The 22,422-nt window shown below is 39.7% G+C and overlaps 1 protein-coding gene across 3 annotated transcripts in view; it reads left to right on the top strand.

The window, feature by feature from the left end:
- Positions 1-22,422, top strand: part of tmem8b (transmembrane protein 8B) — a 149,312-nt gene that overhangs the window by 88,833 nt on the left and 38,057 nt on the right. For all 3 annotated transcript variants that reach the window (XM_079871423.1, XM_079871422.1, XM_079871421.1), the window contains one exon: positions 8,376-8,755. In XM_079871423.1, the coding sequence (XP_079727549.1) occupies positions 8,376-8,755 (380 nt within the window). The remainder of the gene's footprint in view (positions 1-8,375; positions 8,756-22,422) is intronic.

Below are 22,422 nucleotides of genomic sequence, written 5' to 3'. Positions count from 1 at the left end.
AAATAAATATATATATATATATATATTCAAATCAGGATTTATTCTGTAGAATAACAAAAGCTTGGTGGTAGAGAAATTGATGTTTATGTCAATATCGCTGCCAGTACCTGAAGTAGTTTGTCATTTTCAAAGTGTGTTGCTGACAGTGACAGATGCAGACAAGTTCCTACAGGATAAAACACCTGCTCTCTTTTTATTAAACCTTTTTTTCCCCTTCGGTTTAATGATCAAATATGTCTTTCAAATGTCTAAAGGTAGTACTCTTGCATTTAATGGATGATCTTTCCCTCTTATTAAGGTCTGTACAGTACACAAGCTGTGTGATACACTGAGAACACCACTTTAATCTTATGTTAAGCTTTTTAATGCTATTAAAATACTTTCTTTACAGTTAATTACAGACAATATACAAAGACTGTAAGTTAGCCATTCATATGTTTATTTCCCTGAAAAGTGTAAACACTGGTTTGGTAGTCTCGCGTTTGCCAGACCTTCAGACTGACGACAGAAGGTCTGGACTCCATAGCAGCTTTCATTGGCCAAGGACCGTCCAGAGGCCGACTAACTGACATGTAAAGCAACCAATAAGAGTTTGTTTTGTTCCGCATCATGTTTAGGGGCATGAAACTGTATTTTAAATCCAATGTTTATCCTGATAAGCGCTCATTGTGAGGGGGTTTGGCATCACAGCGTCTTTGTTTCCAGGCAGACTGTTAAAAAATGCGACACACACATCTCCCAGAAATCCTGTAGGATTCAACCATTTAGATGACAACTTAGAAACTCCTGAAGTGCTTCCAATTTTGCGTGCCATATGCAGTAGAGTAGACGTTCAGCCAATCTGGGTCTGAGGCTGAGACTACTGGTTCTGTAGCACTATCAAAACAAGAACCTTTTTTTTTTTAAGCATCCCAACTATCCTGAAACAGCAATTTTGGCTCAACCAATAGTGCAGCAGGACTAGATATGTTTGTCTGACCAGTGGGAGATGGGTGGAATGTGTGTGAAATCCTGCTTGAAAACAGCTATTCCGTTTGTGGTGCAGAAACACCTGTTTGACAGCGGTATTTGGCACTCTTAGTAATCTACTGGAGAATTGAGGAGTCTGAGAACTTGAATGTGCTTTAGGTTATTGCAATACTTTTGTGCTAAGATTTCAATGAGTTTTTGAATCAAGTTGACTACACAAGGATGTTTTTATCAAAACTCTCTCTCATGACACAAAAAGCAAATGTCTTGCAAAAAGCAAACGCTTGTGCTTGTTACTCACTGGTTGCATTTTTAACCACTTTTTGCTTTTAGTGAGTGTGAATAGAATGAACATTCGAGATCTCAGTGGGCCTGACGTGTGTCCCACAGAGGACAAGAGCATCTGTGAGCTCAAGACCTCGCTGTTACGTACAGAAGAGTTTGTGAGGGGCAGAACACTTCCAAACTGATGTAGCATGAAAACTAAAGCTTTTAGCAAGTGACTGGAGCTGAATGTTGTTATGAATATGGTAGACAGTTGCTCAGTTCCTCTTGGTTATTTTCTTCAAGATAGACCAAGTGGCGAGGTGCTGTGCTTCCTCGTCTTTTGATCTTGATTGTCATGTTCTGTTTGTTACTGACTTACTTTCATCAGTTGATCATATTTTAATTTGGAAATAAAAGGAGAACTTTTTTTTTTGTATTTGTTATACATGTGCAATGGCGTGAGACTTCAGACATGTCCTTTAGTAATACACTTGGTAGCTCAGACATCTTTAAATTGTGAAGCATCCTTTGAAGTGCAAGTGTCTGATGTACAATAGGTGCTATCAGTGGAATAAGGGAAGTATTGTTGTCTTTCTCAGCAGAAGACTGCAGGTACACTGGGCTTCCTAATGCAGAAAGATTCCTAATGCAACCCTGGGGCAAGGGCTTTTCATATCCTTTACTTTAAAGTCAAGTTGAAAGTCAGATTCTTATGCGTCATACATGCCAAAGGCAGTTTTTACACTTTACATAGCAGTGTCATAAGAAGAATATATGTACATTCAGGTTCAGAGATGGTTTTGCCTGTTTGCTTGGATGTTGAGGCTGAGAAATTATTTGAATAATGAATGTTTGGCAGATTATCAGTGTTGTTCATGGTGTATTGCATTGTAAAATGTGAAAATCTTTAAAAGTCCCCATTAACAAGTTTCTCTTCTTTCTTTCACAGAGTTGTATGTCTGATGTGCCTGACAAATCTGTACAGTGTAAAACAAGAACTGTTCTGTCTATCTGTCTTTTTATTGATCTTCTGAGACACCTTGAGCCTGAGAAATCATGTCTTGTAATGATACATTTTGGTAATTAGTAATTACAATAGAATGTGATAGATCATGATGATGAAATTAGAAATAAAGAAAAGAGCATCTGCTATCTCTGAAAAAGGCCATTTCATCAATATTTCAGTTTTTTCTACCAATGAAGGCTACAGTGAATGGTGTTCATTCATCTGTTCTGCAGATGAATGAACTTTTTAAAACGTTGAGAAATACGTCAGCTGGAGTGTATTGTATTCACTTGCATCATTGCACAGTATGTTGATACATTCAGCTCTTTCTTTTTGTCTCATTTGGGCTATTTATTGAATCCTCAATTAGTTTTAGATAGAAAATATATTTACATTTGAATACATTTCAAGAGTCCTCATGTTTTGAAGTACAGTTTGCCCTTACTGTATCAATGTAAAGTAATGAATAGCACTCTTTTAGCACCTTTTAATTCTCTGCAGAAGAGAAAGGCATTTGTGCAAGCCTCCTGTTCAATATGCTCTCTTAAACCTTTCTCCTCTCACAGAACAGTTGCCATAGCAATAGAGCAGGAGTTATTTCCTCTCTCCTCTCTGTTTTACTTGACCTCCACCAGAGGCCATCTCAGAAGAGGACCTAGACCGCCTCTGATTCTGAAGAGAGACCTTGCATAATTTCTACTGTAGTACAGTCCTGTGTATTGTAGCCTTCTGACTGGGGGTGTGACTCGCACTGGCAGGAGTCTGTGGGAGGAATCTACTTGAGGAACGTGCACCAACCACCCACATCTCATCTGTCTACTCCTCTCATTCATCTCCTCATGCCACTGTGGGAGTTTAATGAAAGTCTCAGCTTGTGCTCAACTGTAAGATCTGACCTTTTCCATTATTTCAGAATCAGCATAGTTTTAAAGCTTATATTATGCTGTGCTTGTGATTTTCACATACACAGCGGGTGCAGCATTCAGTCAGAGACAAAAAGACAAGTTGATGGATGATGGATGGATTTATAAACAGACAGACAGATAGACGGATGGATGGATGGATGGATGGATGGATGGATGGATGGATGGACAGAAATACGAATGAATAGATGGATAGACAGACGGATGGATGGATTGGATGGATGGATGGACAGATAGACAGAAGAATAGATGGACAGACAGATGGGCAAATAAACAGACGGACTGACGTATAGATGGATAGATAGACAAATAAACGATGGATGGATTGTTTTGCACATCATTAATGGGTGGTTGTGAATACGAGAAAGAAAGAAAGAAAGAAAGAAAGAAAGAAAGAAAGAAAGAAAGTGCTCAGTAGCCCAGCAACCTGTTTCCTCAGCAACAGATATTGCCTTGTTAATCTCTCAGTGACATTATTCTCTCTTTTCACATTGCATTTGAATCAATAATGAGCCCAGCACACTTTCATTAGAAAGCACTGCATGCACACCAGGCTTTATTGGTGTCCCATGTCATAAGAGATACAAAGGAGAAGAAAAAGAGAAACAATAACATGGTGGACAGACATCTATGGCAGAAATGACCATTCCCTCCAACAGAAATGCACAGATAATGGGGTCATTTTGGTAACTCAGCATGAGAGACAAGTTGTGTACAGCATGATGTTGTCTTTGTTTTTTACTTGATTTGTTTTTTTCATCGTTACTACACGCACCTTTTGACCTTTTGTATGCTCTTCCAATTGACTTTTATTGCATCACCACATCAAGGATGAAGTTAAGAATCTATCTATCTAAATCACCACATGAAACAAACACATTTATTAGCAGAAGTGAGTGTAATGAATTCAAAGTTACATAACAGTGCAAGCTTATTCTCTCAGGCTCCTCATCTCACACATCTCCCCGAATTTGAGCAACATTTGATCATACATATTAGAAGTACCATTCAAATGGTACTTAGCTAAAGTGAGGCTGCATTAGCCATGTGCACTAGTTAAGAAGTGAAACTTTGATCTGAGTAGGTCTCAGAGAGGCAGTCTCAGAGCCTAGAAAGCAGATTTACATGCTTTTATATCACCAGAGGCTGGGTTCACGAAACGGTCAGAAGCCAATCTTGTTTTAAACTTGCCAGTTAAAGTTTGTTTCCAGAAAGCCTGCAAGTGTAATAATAGGCCTTGGTGATGCAAAGGTATCGCCTCAAGGAAATGCATTCTAGATACCACTTTGCTTTCGGTTGCGATTTTGACATTGAGTGAAAAATGAACAAACGCTCGATGACAACCACAAGCGAATAACACGGTGAAGTTTGTGTACAGCAGTCTGATGGCAGTATGTTGTTGCAAAAGGTCTACGCTGGCTTCAGTGTCAAGGGTTTATTGGTCTCCAAGAGTGAATTTCATGAAAAATATATACCTATATACTGGTTGTGCTTTTTCTGAGGAATTATTTTCCACTGCTTGACGACATCATTTCAGTCTGTCAGTATCAAAACCCTTTCAGTTGTTGTGAGACCCTAAAGAGAGATGTGTTACTGCAGATGAGTTCAGCTTAATCTCAAGTTGAATATCCAGTGGGAGGTGAGGAACTTTTTTTCCCATAGTGTTTAAAGGTACCTGTGAAAAGCAGCACTGAATGTAGCGTCCCTTGACAAACACATCACACTGCTTTTGGATCTTTTAGGTGTTCACAGAGCTGTTGATAAAAGCAGCCTGTACATAACAGCCCATATGTGTAGGCTACGTGCGGTTTGGCTAGCATAACTGTGGCTGGCACGGACTGCATTTGACTCTAAAACACACCTTCCATTTCTTTTCTTAATTTTTTTTCTGAGCACTGATCACAGTTTTCTTTTGCTTAATTTCAACTGATTTATTAATATTCCACTAATTATGACTTGTTCACATTTGATTAGTTTGCCGATATGCACTTTTGGCAAAAAAAAAAAAAAAAAAAAGTATCTGAATTATGAGAGCTAATGTTGACTTGTAACAGTGTATGCCAGATATTTCAGTGATTAGGATAATCTTACCCAGTTATGTAGACTTACTTATTTTTTATGGCATATTTAACTTTATCTACACTACCATTCAAAAGTTAGGGGTTAGTAAGATTATTATAATTTTTTTTTATTATTCAGCAAGGATGCATTTTATTATATCTCCAAAAAATCTACATTTCAGGAAATGGAAAAAAAAAAAACCACATAATGTATTTTGTAAATAATTAAACACTGCATTGTGCTGTGAGCATGTAAGACAGACTGCTGCTGTACAAGTAGCATATATAAAATTACCCATAGCAGATCTATACAGGTGGAGCTGGGGAAGATGGAGGGTTTCAGAAGGGTTTCAAACTGCTATAGCAAACCCTAACCAGCTATATAAATGTTGAGCAGCAAGCTCATTAGCTTCAAACGTGACAGGGACCAATCAGCTTGTGCCATGTTATGTAGTGATAGATGTATCACACTATGTATCACACAATGTAAAATTCATCAGGTTGCGTTAAGGACCCATCAGCCTGTGCTATCTAGAGTTTCATGACAGAACTTGGTACATTAATAACATGTTACCAAAATGAAGCTCAAATGGAGTTTCAAGGTTTTTGACCAGATAATTTCAGAGTATATCACATATACGTATAAACACTATACCGTATGTTTGTCTTTTGTTTATAGTATTTTTTTTTTTAAAAGGCTTACAGAATTTATTTAGGTTGCCTTGTCTCAACATCTGTGATGTTTTTTTCCCCTCAGTGGTGAACAACAGGATCATCATCTTTTTGTTAACACATGACACTGTCATCCCATAAACCATCTATAGTTTAATTGGTGTGCAACTGCTGTAAATTAATTTAATGCAAATCCATCACAATCCAAATAGTTTTCCCATTTGTTTTCCTTAAAACAACATCAGGGAACACTGGAATGTGTTAATTTCAGTATATACTGTACAAAAAAGACAAAGTATATAAATAATTATATATTTTCATGTGAAACTCTTGCCAGGAAAGTCACTCTGACATTGTTTTGCGCTGATTGGATGTTTGGTTGCTAGGTAACCATCCCTTGACAAATCTCTGACACTTTCCCTTTATATTGTTCCCCATCTCCAAATCTATATAGGCAAAAGTAAGTTGGAGAATGAGTCAGGGATTCTAAATGCAGGTCTATCATGTAATTTTCACAGTCTGAGCTGTACATACAGCGAACCTTTAGCTACAGGACCTGTGGCCAAACAGGTGCTGGATAGAGCGCATGATGACACATCCTCATTCTGAACCAGACAGCATGTTCAAGTACGAGCCCTCAAAGATGTCCTCGGCTCACTAATTGTGATCTTTTGTCCATCATTGCTTTTGTCAGCAAGAATCATAATGACATTTCATGGCAAAATAGATGTAATTACAGAGGAGCCAAGAGAGTTGATTTGATCAGATGGTGAGGGCTTATAAACACTGCAGGATTTGCGTACTAATCAAGTCTCGAGCATGCCGGGATTTGTTGAGATGTTTCTCCCAATTTCACCCTCTAAGGACAATAAATTAAACACACAATACCGTTCAAAAGTTTGGGGTCTGTATGTTTTTCAAATGTTTTTGAAAGAAGTAGCTTATGCTCACCAAGGCTGCATTTATTAATCAAAATACTGTAAAAAAAAAAAGAAAGAAAGAAAATAATATATATATATATATATATATATATATATATATATATATATATGTATATATATATATATATATATATGTATACATTTTGTGAAATATTTGAATTTGAATATATGTTAAAATGTAACTTATTCCTGTGATGGCAAAGCTGAATTTTCAGCAGTGATTACTCCAGTCCAATCATGCTGAAAACAGACATGCTGCTCAATATTTTTGTGGAAACTGTAATTTTGTTATATTTGTTATTTTTGAATCTTTAAATATAAATTTCTAAAGCATTTATTTGAAATAGAAATCTCTTATGACATTATAATTTTTTTATTTTTTTTATTTATCTTAAAGCAGCACTAAATAACTTTTTTTTTTTACCTTAAAATGTTTCCAAAATCGTTTCAGTGGTTAATCAAGTCGTAACAGGGTAAAAGGCACTTCTGCATTCGCTTTGCGGCCCTATATCTGCTATAACCGCACTATGCAAGTTTGCCAGATCGGGTCGCGGTTATGGACAATTCCGCTTCCAACCTGTAGGGCGACCGAAGAGGAAAAGTTCTTTAGTGTTGCTTTAAAGACCACAAATTTTTGAACCGCACTATAAAAAAAGCGACCTGACATTTCAATAATGAAACCATGCACCTGTTTCACTGCATTTTGCAATAGTCGTGGGTGCGAAGAGAAATATGACTGTAAGACTCCTGAGTTACTCGGTAGCATAACTGAACGTTCACACCCTGAGGCAATCAGGAAACAGTGAGATGTGTGGAGAATTTCCTTATTGTATTCATCAGTGCCAATTAGTTATCTCAATTCCGCAGCATTGCTTTGCAAATTTACATTTAATCAAAATGTGTTCTGTAATCCCGTCTAATTTACAAAGTACCATGTTACGACAAAGCCCGCAATTAAAAGATGCTAAGAACAATCATGCCCTCGTTTTAATGTGTTTTGGGACACACTGTTTTTGTGATGAAAGAATGTGTCACCATTTGAATGAAGACTTCACACTCCAAACATAAGGGTTTTGAAGTGTTTTGTGTGTTTGACTTTAAAGTTGCATAGAGCTAAGAGACCCATAAAAGTAAATATGATGAAACGGGCCGTTCCCTTGGCCGTTCTGTGGTGCTACCTAAAACACAGCATACACCCCACTTAGATCAATTCATACTACATAGTCACTTTCAGCAGTCATCTGGCCTCTCATCTCGCCGCAGACATCTAAGTATATGCATGAAACTGGAAAAAAAGTATGTCTCCGCTGAAATGCTAGTCAGATCTAGCACAAAGAGACTGGAATGACAGGAAGATGCTTTTAGCCTCAGAGTAACCTGAGTGTAGAGTTTGAGCTGTCAGCTTCAGTCAAGGGATTCGTCAGAGTTCAAGACATCTTTATTTCATTCTTATTTCACATCTCTCGTAACTAGCTTCTTCAGCGGAAAACGTGCGCCGTCCCAATTTTAAACATCTCCTTTGATCTTTTCTCTGCAGACTGTTCCAAGCCCAGTGTCTCCAAGGGCTCCTCAGCTATGAACATGCCCCAGTCATTTGGCACTGCGATGGGTTTCTCTCTGTCAGAGACCCTGCCTGCAGCCAGCCTGCCTAACGTCCCCCAGAACGGTTCTGATCAAGGATCTCTTTTGAACGCTGAAGACAGCATCACTTACTTAGCACCCATAGCCGACACAAATAAATGCTGGCCCATCCGGCCAACGCTGCGAAATGAACTGGACACATTTTCAGTTCATTTTTACATCTTCTTCGGACCCAACATCTCCATCCCTCCAGACCGGGCAGCGATATTTGCCATCAACCTAATGCCAGTGCTGGATAGTGGAGGTGTCCTCAACATGGAGCTCAAACTCAATGTGGTAAGTTGAAATGGTTTAAATCTTGCCAAAGGAGTTGATGCTATCTAGTAAAAAAATGTAAATGATAAAAATGATAAACAAATATATATATATATATATATATATATATATATATATATATATATATATATATATATATATATATATATATATATATATATATATATTCAGATTTGTTTATCATTTTTATCATTTACATTTTTTTACTAGATAGCATATATATATATATATATATATATATATATATATATATATATATAAATTTTTTTGTAAATGTATGACACAAATTTTAATTGTAAAATATCATCCAATAGATATTCTTTAAAACTGGAAACAAAAAGTGGTGTAAGACGCTTACGTGATGTTAGCTAGTATTAGCTAGTAATTTTACATTTATGCATTTGGAAGATGATTTTATCCAACATTGCTTTTAATTAGTTCATGCATTTCCTGGGAATCGAACCAATTACCTTGGCGTTGCTAGCACCATTTGAGCAACAGGAATACTGTGCATTCACTCTTTTACATTCTTACTCTGTTATTTGTTGTTGTTTTTTACCTGGATATAAACATTCAAAGCATTCAGAGCATTATTATTATTACTATTCTTTTTTATTTTACCTTCTGAAATGTTTACTTCATGTTATAATGGATTACCTTGTACCAGCCACCATGATTCTTGGCAGAGCGAATGCATTCGTAAATCTGTAATATCCTTTAATCTGTGAGCGTATTACACATGCTAGCCTTAAATCCATCAAAAAAGCATGATAAATCTACTCAAATTGCCAGAATAGCTGAGCTTTTGCTTTATTTATTATTTATTGTCCTGAATCTTTCTTTTTTATAAACATAAATTTCTACAACTATCACATCCTACCAAAACATCTTTGGTACTTTCAGCTTGAGCAATTTCAGTGCCATTAATATATATATATATATATATATATATATATATATATATATATATATATATATATATATATATATATATATATATATGTATATGTGATTTTGCTGTTGAAATTAATATCTTTAATATTATGTTTTTCCATCTGCTGGAAAGATCAGACGGTCGGTGCCCAAATACCCATTGGGACTCTGGTGCCCAATACCTTTGATGGAGTCACTCAGGATCTTCTAAGGTGTTTGAAGGATTATGAATAATTCAGCTCTTTACATTTCTTCTAAAACTCAGAGCCCATATGGCATTTAACTGACTTGGGGTTACGACTCAGAAGCTCTTCAGCTAAATTCTTATGGGTGGCAGAGACTCATTTCACCATAGCCTGATTAATATCAAATGTTAGCAAGTGTCAGCCTGTTCTCACAGCATGAGAAGTTTAAAACTAAAAAGGGGTTGGTTGCAAATGTCACCATGCTTTTTCGTCTCAGGTGCATGGTTAAAAGTGTTGGCTTCTAGTGGTTGATAATGTGCATTTGCCTTCATTTGTGTATCATTAAAAACTCCTTGTAAGTTTATATGCCAAGTCCACACTTCTATACAAACAGACGACGAACATGGACCTATTCATTAGTTGATATGTCATGCCTCCAGTGAAACATTAAAGTGTGTTGAAGGCCACATATCTCTCAACAGCCTCCATCTCTCTTAGATTTTATTGCTGCATTTAATGGATGTTTACTTGAATGGCACCGAGCAGGAAAAGGAGAAAAGAATGAGCTCTCGTGGCAAAGGTTACTTTAAAAAGCCACATATGAGGCTTTCAGTAGCTGAAAGGTGTGATGTTTGGCAGTGAGAGTGAATGCTGTGAGATGGCTGAGCGGTTATATGACTGTATTGCTGAGGAGGGAGGGGATGATCGCTGGTGATGAAGCTTGGAAACAGGTTTCTTGACAGCTTAAATGCCTGCGAATGCATTGGTGTGAAGAGTCGTCACATAATGGCCCCATTTCTGTCTCCTAGAGTAGGTGATTCTTATAAAAAAATCAGTGTCTGAGTGTCACAGTGTTGTGTTATGTTCCCTGGTGTCCACTAGAGGTCCCCTTCCCCCACGGTGTCATTCTCATTAGGAACTGCATTTCCCACAATCCTTGTCTGCACTCATCACTGTTCATTGTACCCAGCTGTTCCCCATCATGATTGTTAGTTCCCTTTCGTAAAGGGAACTCCCGCTGCATCGATACTCGATACTTTGGGGAATGCCTTCGGCATGAAGCGTCTGAAGTCAACTATGGAACTATTCCAATCTTGATTGGTGCAACGTCACCCGTGACGTCGCATGTGACGGTGATCCGGAAGCTACAAAAGGGTCACAGGAACCAGGAAATGTTAGCTTCTGGTCTTCAGCAAGCGCTCTATGTCATCTTGTCTGTTCTATTTGGTGTTGTTTGTCCCGTGAAAGGAGTATTATTTATGGCGAAAAAAGATAAGCTATTCAGGCAGTGTGCGTCCCCTTGCCCACGTTATTTAAGCGAGGATGACACACACACGCTTTGTGTAGTTTGTCTGGGAGTGGAGCATGCACGGGCGGTGCTCGAGGGCGCTGTCTGTGCAAACTGTTTTCAATGAAAAAGCTCCGCTCCCGTTTGAGCTTGTTCGATCAATTAGATCAGGCTCGCGTTTCCAGTGCATCAGGTCCCGCGTCTGTTGAGGCAGCGCGGCGCTTGTATGCATGTGATTCACACGTGGGGCTGGCATATGATACTGAGACGGTTGCGACCCTTTCTCAGTGTTTATTAACCAGCTCCACTGGTCTCGCGCACGGTTCGGAAGCCCGCGCTGCGGCTTCTTCCGACCGTGTTAAAGACACAGCGTTTGATTTATCTGGCTCCGAGGAGTTAGATATTATCTATTAACACTGAATCACGTGGATAGGGGGATTCGCCACCCCATATTCCCGTTAGTGAGGAGTTGCTGGAGGTTGTAATCAGGGCAGTGGTTAAATTAAATGTTAAATGGCCATATAATAAGCAGGAAGCGACTAAGAAAAATAAAATGAATGAGCGCTTCCTGCAGACCCAGTCACAATCTTCGTGTCAGAGCCTTCCCTTTTTCACTGATCTCCATACTGAGGTATCAAGATCGTGGAAAAATCCATTTTCATCTTCAATTATTTTCCCCCATGTATATATTTACTCATCCATTAGGGAATCTAATGAAAATGGTTATTAGGTGATGGCTCGGGTTGAGGAATATTTTGCGAAATATTTTCTCCCCGACATTGCGTCACCCCTGATAGCTCAGACACTTCCCTCCAAATCTCGTACATCGAATTTGTTAGGGAAAGCATATATGGCGGTGGTCGAGCTGGTGCATGCCCACACACGATGGGGTTATTACAGGCATACCTGGCTGACCTCCTCAAGCAGGTGGATGATAACTGGGAGGTCTCACTCTATATTACTGAATATCGTAGAGTATCTGACTTATCTCTCCGTATTATTAAAGAGACGGCCCGTGCTATTGGCCGTTCTATGGCAGCACTAGTCGTCTCAGAGAGACATTTATGGCTTATTCGCTTGTGGATCGGGAAGAAAGACAGGGCTTTCCTTCTCGATGCTCCCCTTTCACCTTCTGGCCTCTTTGGCGACGCGGCAAGAACCGTTGTCGAGAGGCTTCAGGAGGCAGAGCGACAATCAGCTATCCCCAGTTGTCAGTCCAGGTCTCATGGGGTTGCTGCCAGGGGGCAGCCTCATGGGACAGCCGCCAGCTCCTCATATTTTGAGAAGGTTTCCTCTCGTGCCCCCCCGTATAAGGCTTGGGGCCAGAAGAAACATTCTCGCACGAAGCTCTCCATACCGAAGACAGGTCTGAGGACTGTCTCTCGGGCTAAGAAGGCTTCAACTAAGAGGTCTTGTCGTAACACGCAGACCCTTATGGGCGTTCCCCCAGGAGAGCGAGTACAGGAGTCTCGCCCCCTTATGCAGCCCTTAGGAAATCGATGTTTGCTTCCCGCCGCCGATGGCGCTTCGGGACACATCGGCTTCCAGCGAACACAAATTGCAGTATCTGCCCGAAGACGTTGCGGCACTGTCGAGTTCGCCGCCTCTCAGGAGGTCTGTAGAGAGCATATTTTGGTTAGTTCCTGCCAGTTATCTGCTTCAGGTCACCAAAGCCATTTGGAAATTTATAGCCGAGGCCAGTCTCGAGGGACTGGTCCCCATAATGGCATATTTAGACACCCCGAGGGGTCTTCAAAATATAGCCTAGGGGGTCCTGCTTATGGTGGAGCTAATATACAAATATTATCTACTAAGGGTGGTTCACATGTCGGCCAGCCCCGAGCAGGGTCGGTTTTTGGAACAGGAAGTCTAGTCCCTCTTAACACAGGAAACCTCAAAGTGGGCTCTTCCTTGGTTACGGGAGCCCGGGTTCTACAGCTGGCACTTCATAGTTCCTATGAGGGGGGGGAGTTAGGCCTTATTTTGGATCTCAGGGTACTGGATCAACCTCCGAGGGGGTTCAGATTCAAGTTACCGACTGTCAGTCAGACCAACTCCGAGGACTGGTCTGTCTTGATAGATCCACAAGCTCCTTAACTCCTCTTTCCCTTCTAACCCCATCACAGGAAGTTTCCGAGATCCGCTTTTGGGGGGAAAAGCGCATCAGTTCTGGACTCTTCCAGTCGGCCTAGCCTTATCCCCTCGCACCTTCACTAAATGTATGGACACGGCCCTTGCTCCATTGAGACTTCAGGGGGTCCGTATCTTATAGATGATTGGCTCATTTTGGCTCAGTCAAAAAGAACTAGCAATTCAACATCGAGATGTTGTTTTGCGCCATCTGAGGTGCGTGGGGTTGAGAATCAATGTCAAGAAAAGTTCCTTAACTCCTCTTCAGAGGACTACGTCCCTGGGAGTAGAGTGGGACTTAGTCACAATGCGGGCACAATTGTCTCCTGCTTGTATAAATACTATCTTAAACACAATGAAGAGTATTAGGTTAGGCCAGGCTATCACTGTCAAACACTTTCAAAGAGTTTTGGGTCTTATGGCTGCAGCTTCCACGGTAGTACCCTTTGGTCTGCTCCATATGAGGGCCTTGCAGTGGTGGCTCAGGAACAAGGGATTTTCTCCTCTGGGAAACCCTTTTCGTACGATCAGAGTTACGCGCAGATGCCTTCGTTCTCTTGTCGTATGGAAGAAACCATGGTTCCTGTCTCAGGGCCCGGTTTTGGGAGCACCATGTGAGAGAAAAACTCTGACCACGGATGCGTCCCTCACGGGCTGGGGTGCGGTTATGGAGGGCCGTTACACCCGAGGTACTTGGAAAGACCATCATCTCACATTGTATATTAATCGCTTGGAGATGTTGGCTGTATTTTTTGCCTTGAGGCACTTCCTTGTAGACCACAGAGGCCATCATGTTCTTGTTAGGACAGACAATATGTCGGTGGTCTCTTATATCAACCGCCAAGGAGGTTTGAGATCTCGCCCTCTTTGTAGACTGGCGCATCAAATTCTTCTTTGGTCCCAGGACAAATTTCTCTCTGTCAGATCTATTTATATTCCTGGGGTTGAAAATATGGGAGCAGACATCCTGTCGAGGCAGGGGCCGAGGCCCGGGGAATGGTGGCTCCACCCTGAAGTGGTTGAGCTTATATGGAGAGAGTTTGGCCGGGCGGAGGTTGACCTGTTCGCTTCTCATGAGAACTCTCATTGCCCGCTCTGGTACTCTCTCTCACATCCAGCTCCTTTGGGCTTGGATGCCATGGTACAGATGTGGCTGAGGTCACATCTGTATGCTTTTCCCCCGATCGCTCTGCTCCCTGGGGTTCTAGAAAGGGTCAGGAGGTACGGAGTGAGACTACTCCTTGTAGCTCCGTACTGGCCGGCCCAAATTTGGTTTTCGGACCTTATTAGTCTCTTGGAGAGTCCTCCATGGAAAATTCCTATTAGGAGAGATCTTCTGTCTCAGGCTGATGGTATATTATTTCATCCCCGACCAGAGTTATGGAGACTATGGGTCTGGCCCCTGAGGGGGTCCCACCCATAATTAGGTTGCCCTTTCCACCGAGGTGGTCAGGACATCCATACTAGAACCCCACTCTACTAGGAACTAAACAATTAAGTTAGGGAGGGCATTGAACCCAGTTTATTACTGCCCACTGGCTTCAGTACTGGTGTTCCATCCCGCTCTCTAATGGGATCTCCTGTTCATGCTTAGGGCCTCTGTGGCGGCCTCAGTGCCCTCCGCAAGCCTCTAAGGGTGTTCTCGAAAAGAACGTTCCCACTGAAACTCCATGTTCCTGTAGATTGGAGGATGAATCCTGTCATCCAGCCTATTGGCATCAGGCTGATGGGTTATCCCTGGCACCCATCATGTCCTGTGGGTGAGGTATACAAATATATATATAAGTATATATAGGAGAATCTATTGAGTCTGCTTCCTGCTCGTCTTACTCCCTGGAAGAGTGGTGGTGCTGCCCCCTCTTACTTGCTAGCGTGGGAGCCACTCAACGTTATTTTTGCCCAGTACTGAGGTACTTGTAGGCAATGTTAAGATTCTTCAGGTATTCCATCCTCCATCGCATGTGTCGGATGGTCAAGGTCGTAGCCTTTGAGGTTCCTACATTAGGACTCAGGCTGAGAGGAGTCAGTCCATCTAGTTATGCATCAAGGGTTAGGAGCTATTCCCTTTATTAAGAGTACAGTTGGTTATCTAAAACCACTCATATTTGAAGTACAAGGTGCGCTTCTGCCTTCACCTCTCATCTAATATTTTCTACTGTCTGGGGCTCCCAGCCATGAGGTCAGTCGAGCCTCCGGCTCCAGACCTCCCCTTCTTGCACCAAATCTTATGACAAGCTAGTTTGGATCTGCCCTCTACTCATTCTATCGTCCGTGAGTGTACCAGATGCTTTATACCAGGGCGTTTTTTCTCTCAGTGTGGCGGCGTGGGTATTCGTTCCCCAAAGTATCGAGTATCGATGCAGCGGGAGTTCCCTTTACGAAAGGGAACGTCTCGGGTTACGTATGTAACCCTCGTTCCCTGAGTAGGGAACGAGACGCTGCATCCCTCGGCCACACTTTTCGCGCCCCTGAGAACGACTTGCTTTGACCAATTAGAAGCTAACATTTCCTGGTTCCTGTGACCCTTTTGTAGCTTCCGGATCACCGTCACATGCGACGTCACGGGTGACGTTGCACCAATCAAGATTGGAATAGTTCCATAGTTGACTTCAGACGCTTCATGCCGAAGGCATTCCCCAAAGTATCGAGTATCGATGCAGCGTCTCGTTCCCTACTCAGGGAACGAGGGTTACATACGTAACCCGAGACGTTCTCTGTGTATTTATACCCTGTTTTAGTGTTTGTTACGGAGTCCTTGTTTAGTTCACACCACTTCCTGAGGTCAGTCTTGCGTGTTCCTGTTTGTTTCTTGTTTTTGGATTACTTATATGGATATTGACCTATTGCCTGGACTGGATGTACGAATACGGATTACCCTTAAATAAAAGCTGCATTATTGGATCTACTTTTGTCTTCGTGTGTGCGATCGTGACACTGAGAGCATTATACAACTTTGACTTAAACCAAAGTATGATATTGTATATTTTTACTGTCTTGAAGTAATATTCTGGATTCAATACAAGTTAAGCTCTGTTGACAGAATTTGTCCATTACCACAAAAACATTTTCTTCTTTTTTTATATATACTGCCCCCATTTACTTCCATTGTAAGTGCCTTTCATAACCTCCATTTTTACTTTTTTAGAGTATTTAAAAGCCGAAATGTGAAGCTTATAATTGTATAAAAGCATTAATTCTCTCTTAATAATTTTTGCAGTTGGTTTAGGTTTCATGACATTACGTTGTCATAGCGAAGTTGTAAAATTGGACCAAGGCGTGCTGTTCATCTAAGCTGCAAATGGTCTCCATAGCCAAGCCATTTGAGCGAATGAGTTTGTGGACTCTCTAATTAATATTAATACTATAAATTACTATAAATTTCCTTGTCATTTGATGTGTAATATAAAGCTTGTATAATAAAATATTGGTAATACGTATGTAACTGTCCGTCATTTATTTATTTGCCAAACGACTAATTTTCTTCAAATCTGTGCCAGTTACGGAGGGTTAACTGAATTCAAAACAGCTTTGGCGCCTACGCTCTGTTGTTATGCATCGTCATCATTGTTCTGCGTTCTCGTTGGTTTGCTGACATATAGGGGATTTCATGTGCAAAGAAATGTCATGCGCGAATTGCTTGTGTAACAATGTAAAAGTCTTTAGTGTCACTTGGATCAATTTAATGGATCCTTGCTGAATACAAGTTTTAATTTCTTTAAAAAAATCACATTGAAATAATTTTGACATACATATTGTTTATGTCTTGTGGCTAACAGTATTTGCCGTAAAGTAAACATTTTACAAACAGTAAGTATTTTAACATTTATGTATTGGACCCATCCACTTCCATTTATATGTATGTGTATAAGCCACAAATGCTGTCGACTGATCTTGACTAAATCCAGAAAATTCCTTTAACTCTCAGGTCAGGAACTTAACATCAGAAAGTTCTCTCTATTGTTGATTGTTAAGATCCAGTTAACTGTTAAATGCTCCACCATTTCAACTAAAATTATCTGGGTTATGGAGGAGAAGATTCCATTTCTCCAACCAGCACTTTGGAAGGTAGATGAAGATGGTGGTATATTTGTCTTTTACTGGTTGGCCAGGGTATTTTAAAGTTTTTTTTTTTTTTTTCTTTTTTTTTTCAAAGGTAGACTACAGACTAGCCCCATGAGTGGGTGCCATGGTCGTAAAGTAAATGATTTCCGTTTTCTAGCCATATGCTGTCATCAGGGAAATATCTTGGTAAGACAGTTAGATGATGGATGTCTGCTCCATTGCTGTAACTCAGTTTTATGAGCACCAGGCTTAATAGGAGCCATTCCTGTTTCTACCGGCAGGCACCTGGCCTCTCCAGGACTCGGGGCAAGTCATCAGAAAGTTGGACTGAGCAGACAATTTGAAACTGAATTCTAGCATAAAGTATATTATGGAGGAATAGTTCCCGGCTGAGTTTTCCAAGAATCTTCTAAAGCAGAACGCAGTAGGGGGAAAATAACATGACTGCACTGTCAGAACGGCACACAACGGGTAAATGTCCTCAGGTTTGCATTATTTATCTTGGTTTGTTAGAAAGGGTCCATCTGATCAGTCCTCGATTCACCTTGACGCCCTTCACATTCCTGAGTTTCCACTCCCGACTGCATCATTAAGAAAAAGCATGCACTCACCACGACACATAACTGAAAGGGAAGAACGAAACAAGACTGCTTCAAGAGTCACCACATGTGGGATTTGAACTAACAGCCTCCTGACCTCCAGCACAGATCTTTAACAACCTCATCACACTGCCCAAAGAGACATAGAACATCGAGTCAGCACAGCCCAGTATAGCTGTTGCTGTGACAGCATGGTTTTGAATTAAAAAAAAAAGATTCCATTATATTTCATTATAGTGGTCTTAATGTCATGAGCCAAATTTGAGAATTTCTAGAAGGAGTAGCCCTTACACTATGGAGCGTAGGATCTCTGCAACACTTCATTTTAGTAGGAATTGTCGCAATGCATTGGCTGAAAATTATAAATGGGGTATTATTGGAATTTCCATTACCCAAAACACATAAAATGGCTTTTGAATAGTTAAACCTGGGTTAACAATGAATCCTGGGTATTCATTAGTTGACATTTCACACTGAACATTCTTATCCTAAATTAAAAGCAGAATTGAAAGCGGAATTTAGAATGCAGATAACCCAAGGTTAAGTGCAGTGTGAAAGCCCTAAAGAGACCAAAAGAATGAATTTTTAATGAAAAATGATTAAATCAATAAAAGCATATATCTATCATTTATTAACATTTCTTTTTACCACTAGACACAAAATTGCACAGGTCAGATACCTTCTGGACATGGTAGACCATGATAGCGCAAGGACAGACCAAATCATGCTGAGATCCATGTGCAGCATGGTCTAAATTCTGAGTTTTAGTTAAAATTGGACAATTTATAGGTGAAGAATTATTATTTTTTATTACTTTAAGGAGTTCATTAAAATCATCACGGAAAGAGAAAAAAATGGGTTTGAACGATAAATAAAAATAGAATAAAAATAGTGCATTTTTGAACTGATCGTGGCACTACAGGGTAACAGTGGAAGACCCTAAATTTGCTTTGGAGATTATTCTAGACCACTCCAGTGAGCCAAATATCTCAACAGCTCTCTAAACAGTTCTAGTGGCTCCCATTGGGCAGGAGAACAATAATAAGAGTACTAGCGAATACAAGAAATGTCATAGCAGCTTTGGTGCTCGACCCCTAATGATGAAGTAATGGTTCGTCCTCATGTCAGGATCCACCAGCTTTGAAAAAAATCTCAAAAATAGGAATGGTCTTTTAATGAAATGAGAGTGACAATTACTCAGGGGGCCAAAGAAATCTGCAGCAGCACAAGTTGCATTACAGGCTTGTTTGATGAAATGTCTCAATTTTAAAAAACTGATATAATAGCACCGATGCCCTGTACTGCCGAGATAATGATTTTAGATATGATGTGCCTGAAGGCACTGCATGGAGATTTCCCAAGTCAGAGTGTGTGCTGATAGTATGGAAAGCCTCTAGTCAATAAGATGTTGAATATATGGTCACTCAAATGCTATATGAATCACATACCACATTCAGACTTTAATTTAATTTACTCAGAACAGCAAGATCTGCTAGAACTGTTATTACATTTCCATATGATAAACAGGAATATGATGGAACAAGGCCGTGTTGTTATTAGGTGGTATTTAATATATGTGATAAATGACATAACATATAACTTATCATTTTTACTATGAATGTATTCACATTTGATCACATTGCTAGAGAGGGAGTTTTCTTCTTTTCACAACATGTTGGAGTCGGTATGAAGTCTCTTATGCTCACAAAGGCTGCAGTTATTTGATTAAAAATACATATTATGAAATATTATTACAATTTAAAATTAACTATTTTTCTATTTGCATATATATTAAAATAGAATGTGGTGGCAAAGCTGAATTTTCAGCATCATTACTCCAGTCTTCAGCGTCACATGACCCTTTAGAAATTTAAAACTGCTTAATATGTTTATGGAAACCATGATACATTTTTCAGTATTCGTTGATAAGTAGAAAGTAAAAAAAAAAAAAAAAAAAAAAAGATTTTATTTAAAATAGAATTCTTTTGTAACAATGTGAAATGTGAATTTTTAGACCTGCTTAATTGTAAATGGTTGAACCCGCTCCTTTGGCAGCTTCTCTGACATACACATGCACACAGAGTCCCTTCATCTCATGAGTTTGTCCTCAAGCAGACATGTACTCCTGACAGAAAACCAAGAGGGGAGAGTTGAGCCAGGCTGTTGAGCTAATGAGCTGCAGTACAGGCCAGAGGATGGGTGTGTGTGAGTGTGTGTGTGTGTGCGTGCGTGCGTGCGTGTGTGTTGAATTGTTCCCCTCTCCGGCTGCTCTGAGTGGCTCTCCTGGACAGTTTGAGGTCAAGTCAGACTCAGGCCTGCCGTCAGGTCTTAAGTGATTTCTGCTGGAACCAAGTGCTTGTTGCTCATGAGGTAATTATGCCCTTCAAGTCTGAAGGCAGCTAGTGAATGTACCGGGTCCCTCGGAAGACATTTTAAAAACAAAGGTTTAATAGCAAAAAATGTCAGCCTCAGGAGGACAAACAAAATAACACATTTGTAATTGGTTGGCAGGGTTAAAAATATTGCAAATAGAATTTAAGTATTCACTACAGGAAATATCGATTGCTGCTAGACATGCATATAATGTTGCAAATCACATTTTGAATATTATTTCAGCTTGTATCGTTTGTTATTGTACAATGGAATGGCAACCAATATGTAAACACGTTGAAGGGTTAGTTTACCCCAAAATGAAAATTCTGTCATTAATTACTCACGCTCATGTCGTTCCAAACCCATAAGACCTTCGGTCATCTTTGGAACACAAATGAAGATATTTTTGATGAAATCCGAGAGCTTTCTGACCCCCAATAGACTGCAACGTTATTACCACTTTCAATGTCCAGAAAGGTAGTAAAGACACCGTTAAAATAGTCCATGTGACTACAGTGGTTCAACCTTAACCCCTTGCTCATCACCCCCAATTTTGGCAAGTGCTGCATACATGAAATGCCCAAAATAAAAAGGTTACTGCTCATAAGTAATTCTGAATAGAAACATAACACACATACATTTAGAAAGCCAACCCTTGAGAGTTTATAGTTCAAGACTCAAAATTAACCAGACTGTTATTAATATTGAGATATATAAGCTCAAACATATTTTGAACTAAAATAATCTGGGATCACCAGTGATCCCTGTCAGGTAAGGGGTGTGAAAATACTTTTTGTATTTTTTTGTATGTCACAAACTTAGTCAGAGACTGACACAGAAGAGAAAAAATTGTTAAATAAAGTTGTAAAAGTATTCTCGTCACTGTTGTCACGTGTAGTCACTATTTTAACAATATCTTTACCTTTCTGGGCCTTGATAGTGGTAGTAACATTGAAGTCTATGTGGGGTCAGAAAGCTCTCAGATTTCATCAAAAATACCTTCATCTGTGTTCCGAAGATGAACGAAGGTCTTACGGGTTTGGAACGACATGAGGGTGAGTAATTAATGACATAACTTACATTTTTGGGTGACCTATCCCTTTACAGTTTTTTTCAGTCGCTAACAAGCGTTTGTCCAACCAGTGTTCACATTTTCAAAACTCTAAACACAATTAGCACAGCATCAGTCTTTTGTGGCCATACCATTCACATATTTCTTGTATTTTTCACACAATATGCAGTCAGTGAACACATTTCCATAATGCTTAAATTTTCTTAACAGACAAGCTATACCTCCCAACAAAATTATAGAGTGTTTTTGTAGTATTTACAAATGTTAACACACAACATCCCACAATAGCAAAAACAATATTCCAAACCTTAGATACAGTATGGACTGCATTTATTTACCATTTACATGAAACTTTTACCATTTTTGTAAATTTCATGATTTTAGCAAAATGTGATTTTGATTGCTAGCAAAATGTGTTGCTTTTGAACAATGTCATGAAGAAACAAGCTTTTCGAGTCCATATGCATCTTCCTGTAATGATGCTGAAAATCCAGCTTTTCATCACAGGAATACTGTAAATTACATTTTACACATGACATACATATTTTTAAAAAGAAATCAGTTATTTCAAATTGTACTAATATTTTACAATATGAAAGTTTTTTTAAAAAAAAACTCTGCTTCTGCAATGATATCAGTTCAAAAACAATATATCAGTGAGAGAGTCAAGGAGCTACAACGACAATATGTCCAGATATAGTGTAGCCTACTGTATATTCAATTCAATGTCCAGTTCTATAAGCTTTGTACTTTGCAAGTAGGTAACCTACACAGTAATATGTTACAGTACAGTATAGTATACAGTGATGATATGATTTACATAAACTTTGTTTTGAGAGTTATGGAATTGGAGGCCAACCAGGCCCCTCCTGAATTCATATACATAGATGAGGCAGGATTCAATCTGGCCAAAAGGCGTCGACCTGGACAAAATGTAATGTTTTTGCTGTTGTTTTTTTTGTTCAGAATGCTCTTGTGTGTTTCATGGATATTTTTCTACTGTACCTCCTGTAGTAAACAGTAAA

Source organism: Squalius cephalus (assembly GCF_949319135.1).
Source record: "Squalius cephalus genome assembly, chromosome: 5".
NCBI classification, from domain to species: domain Eukaryota; kingdom Metazoa; phylum Chordata; class Actinopteri; order Cypriniformes; family Leuciscidae; genus Squalius; species Squalius cephalus.
The sequence above is the reverse complement of the archived record's forward strand: the minus strand, read 5'-3'. Positions and strand labels throughout refer to the sequence as shown.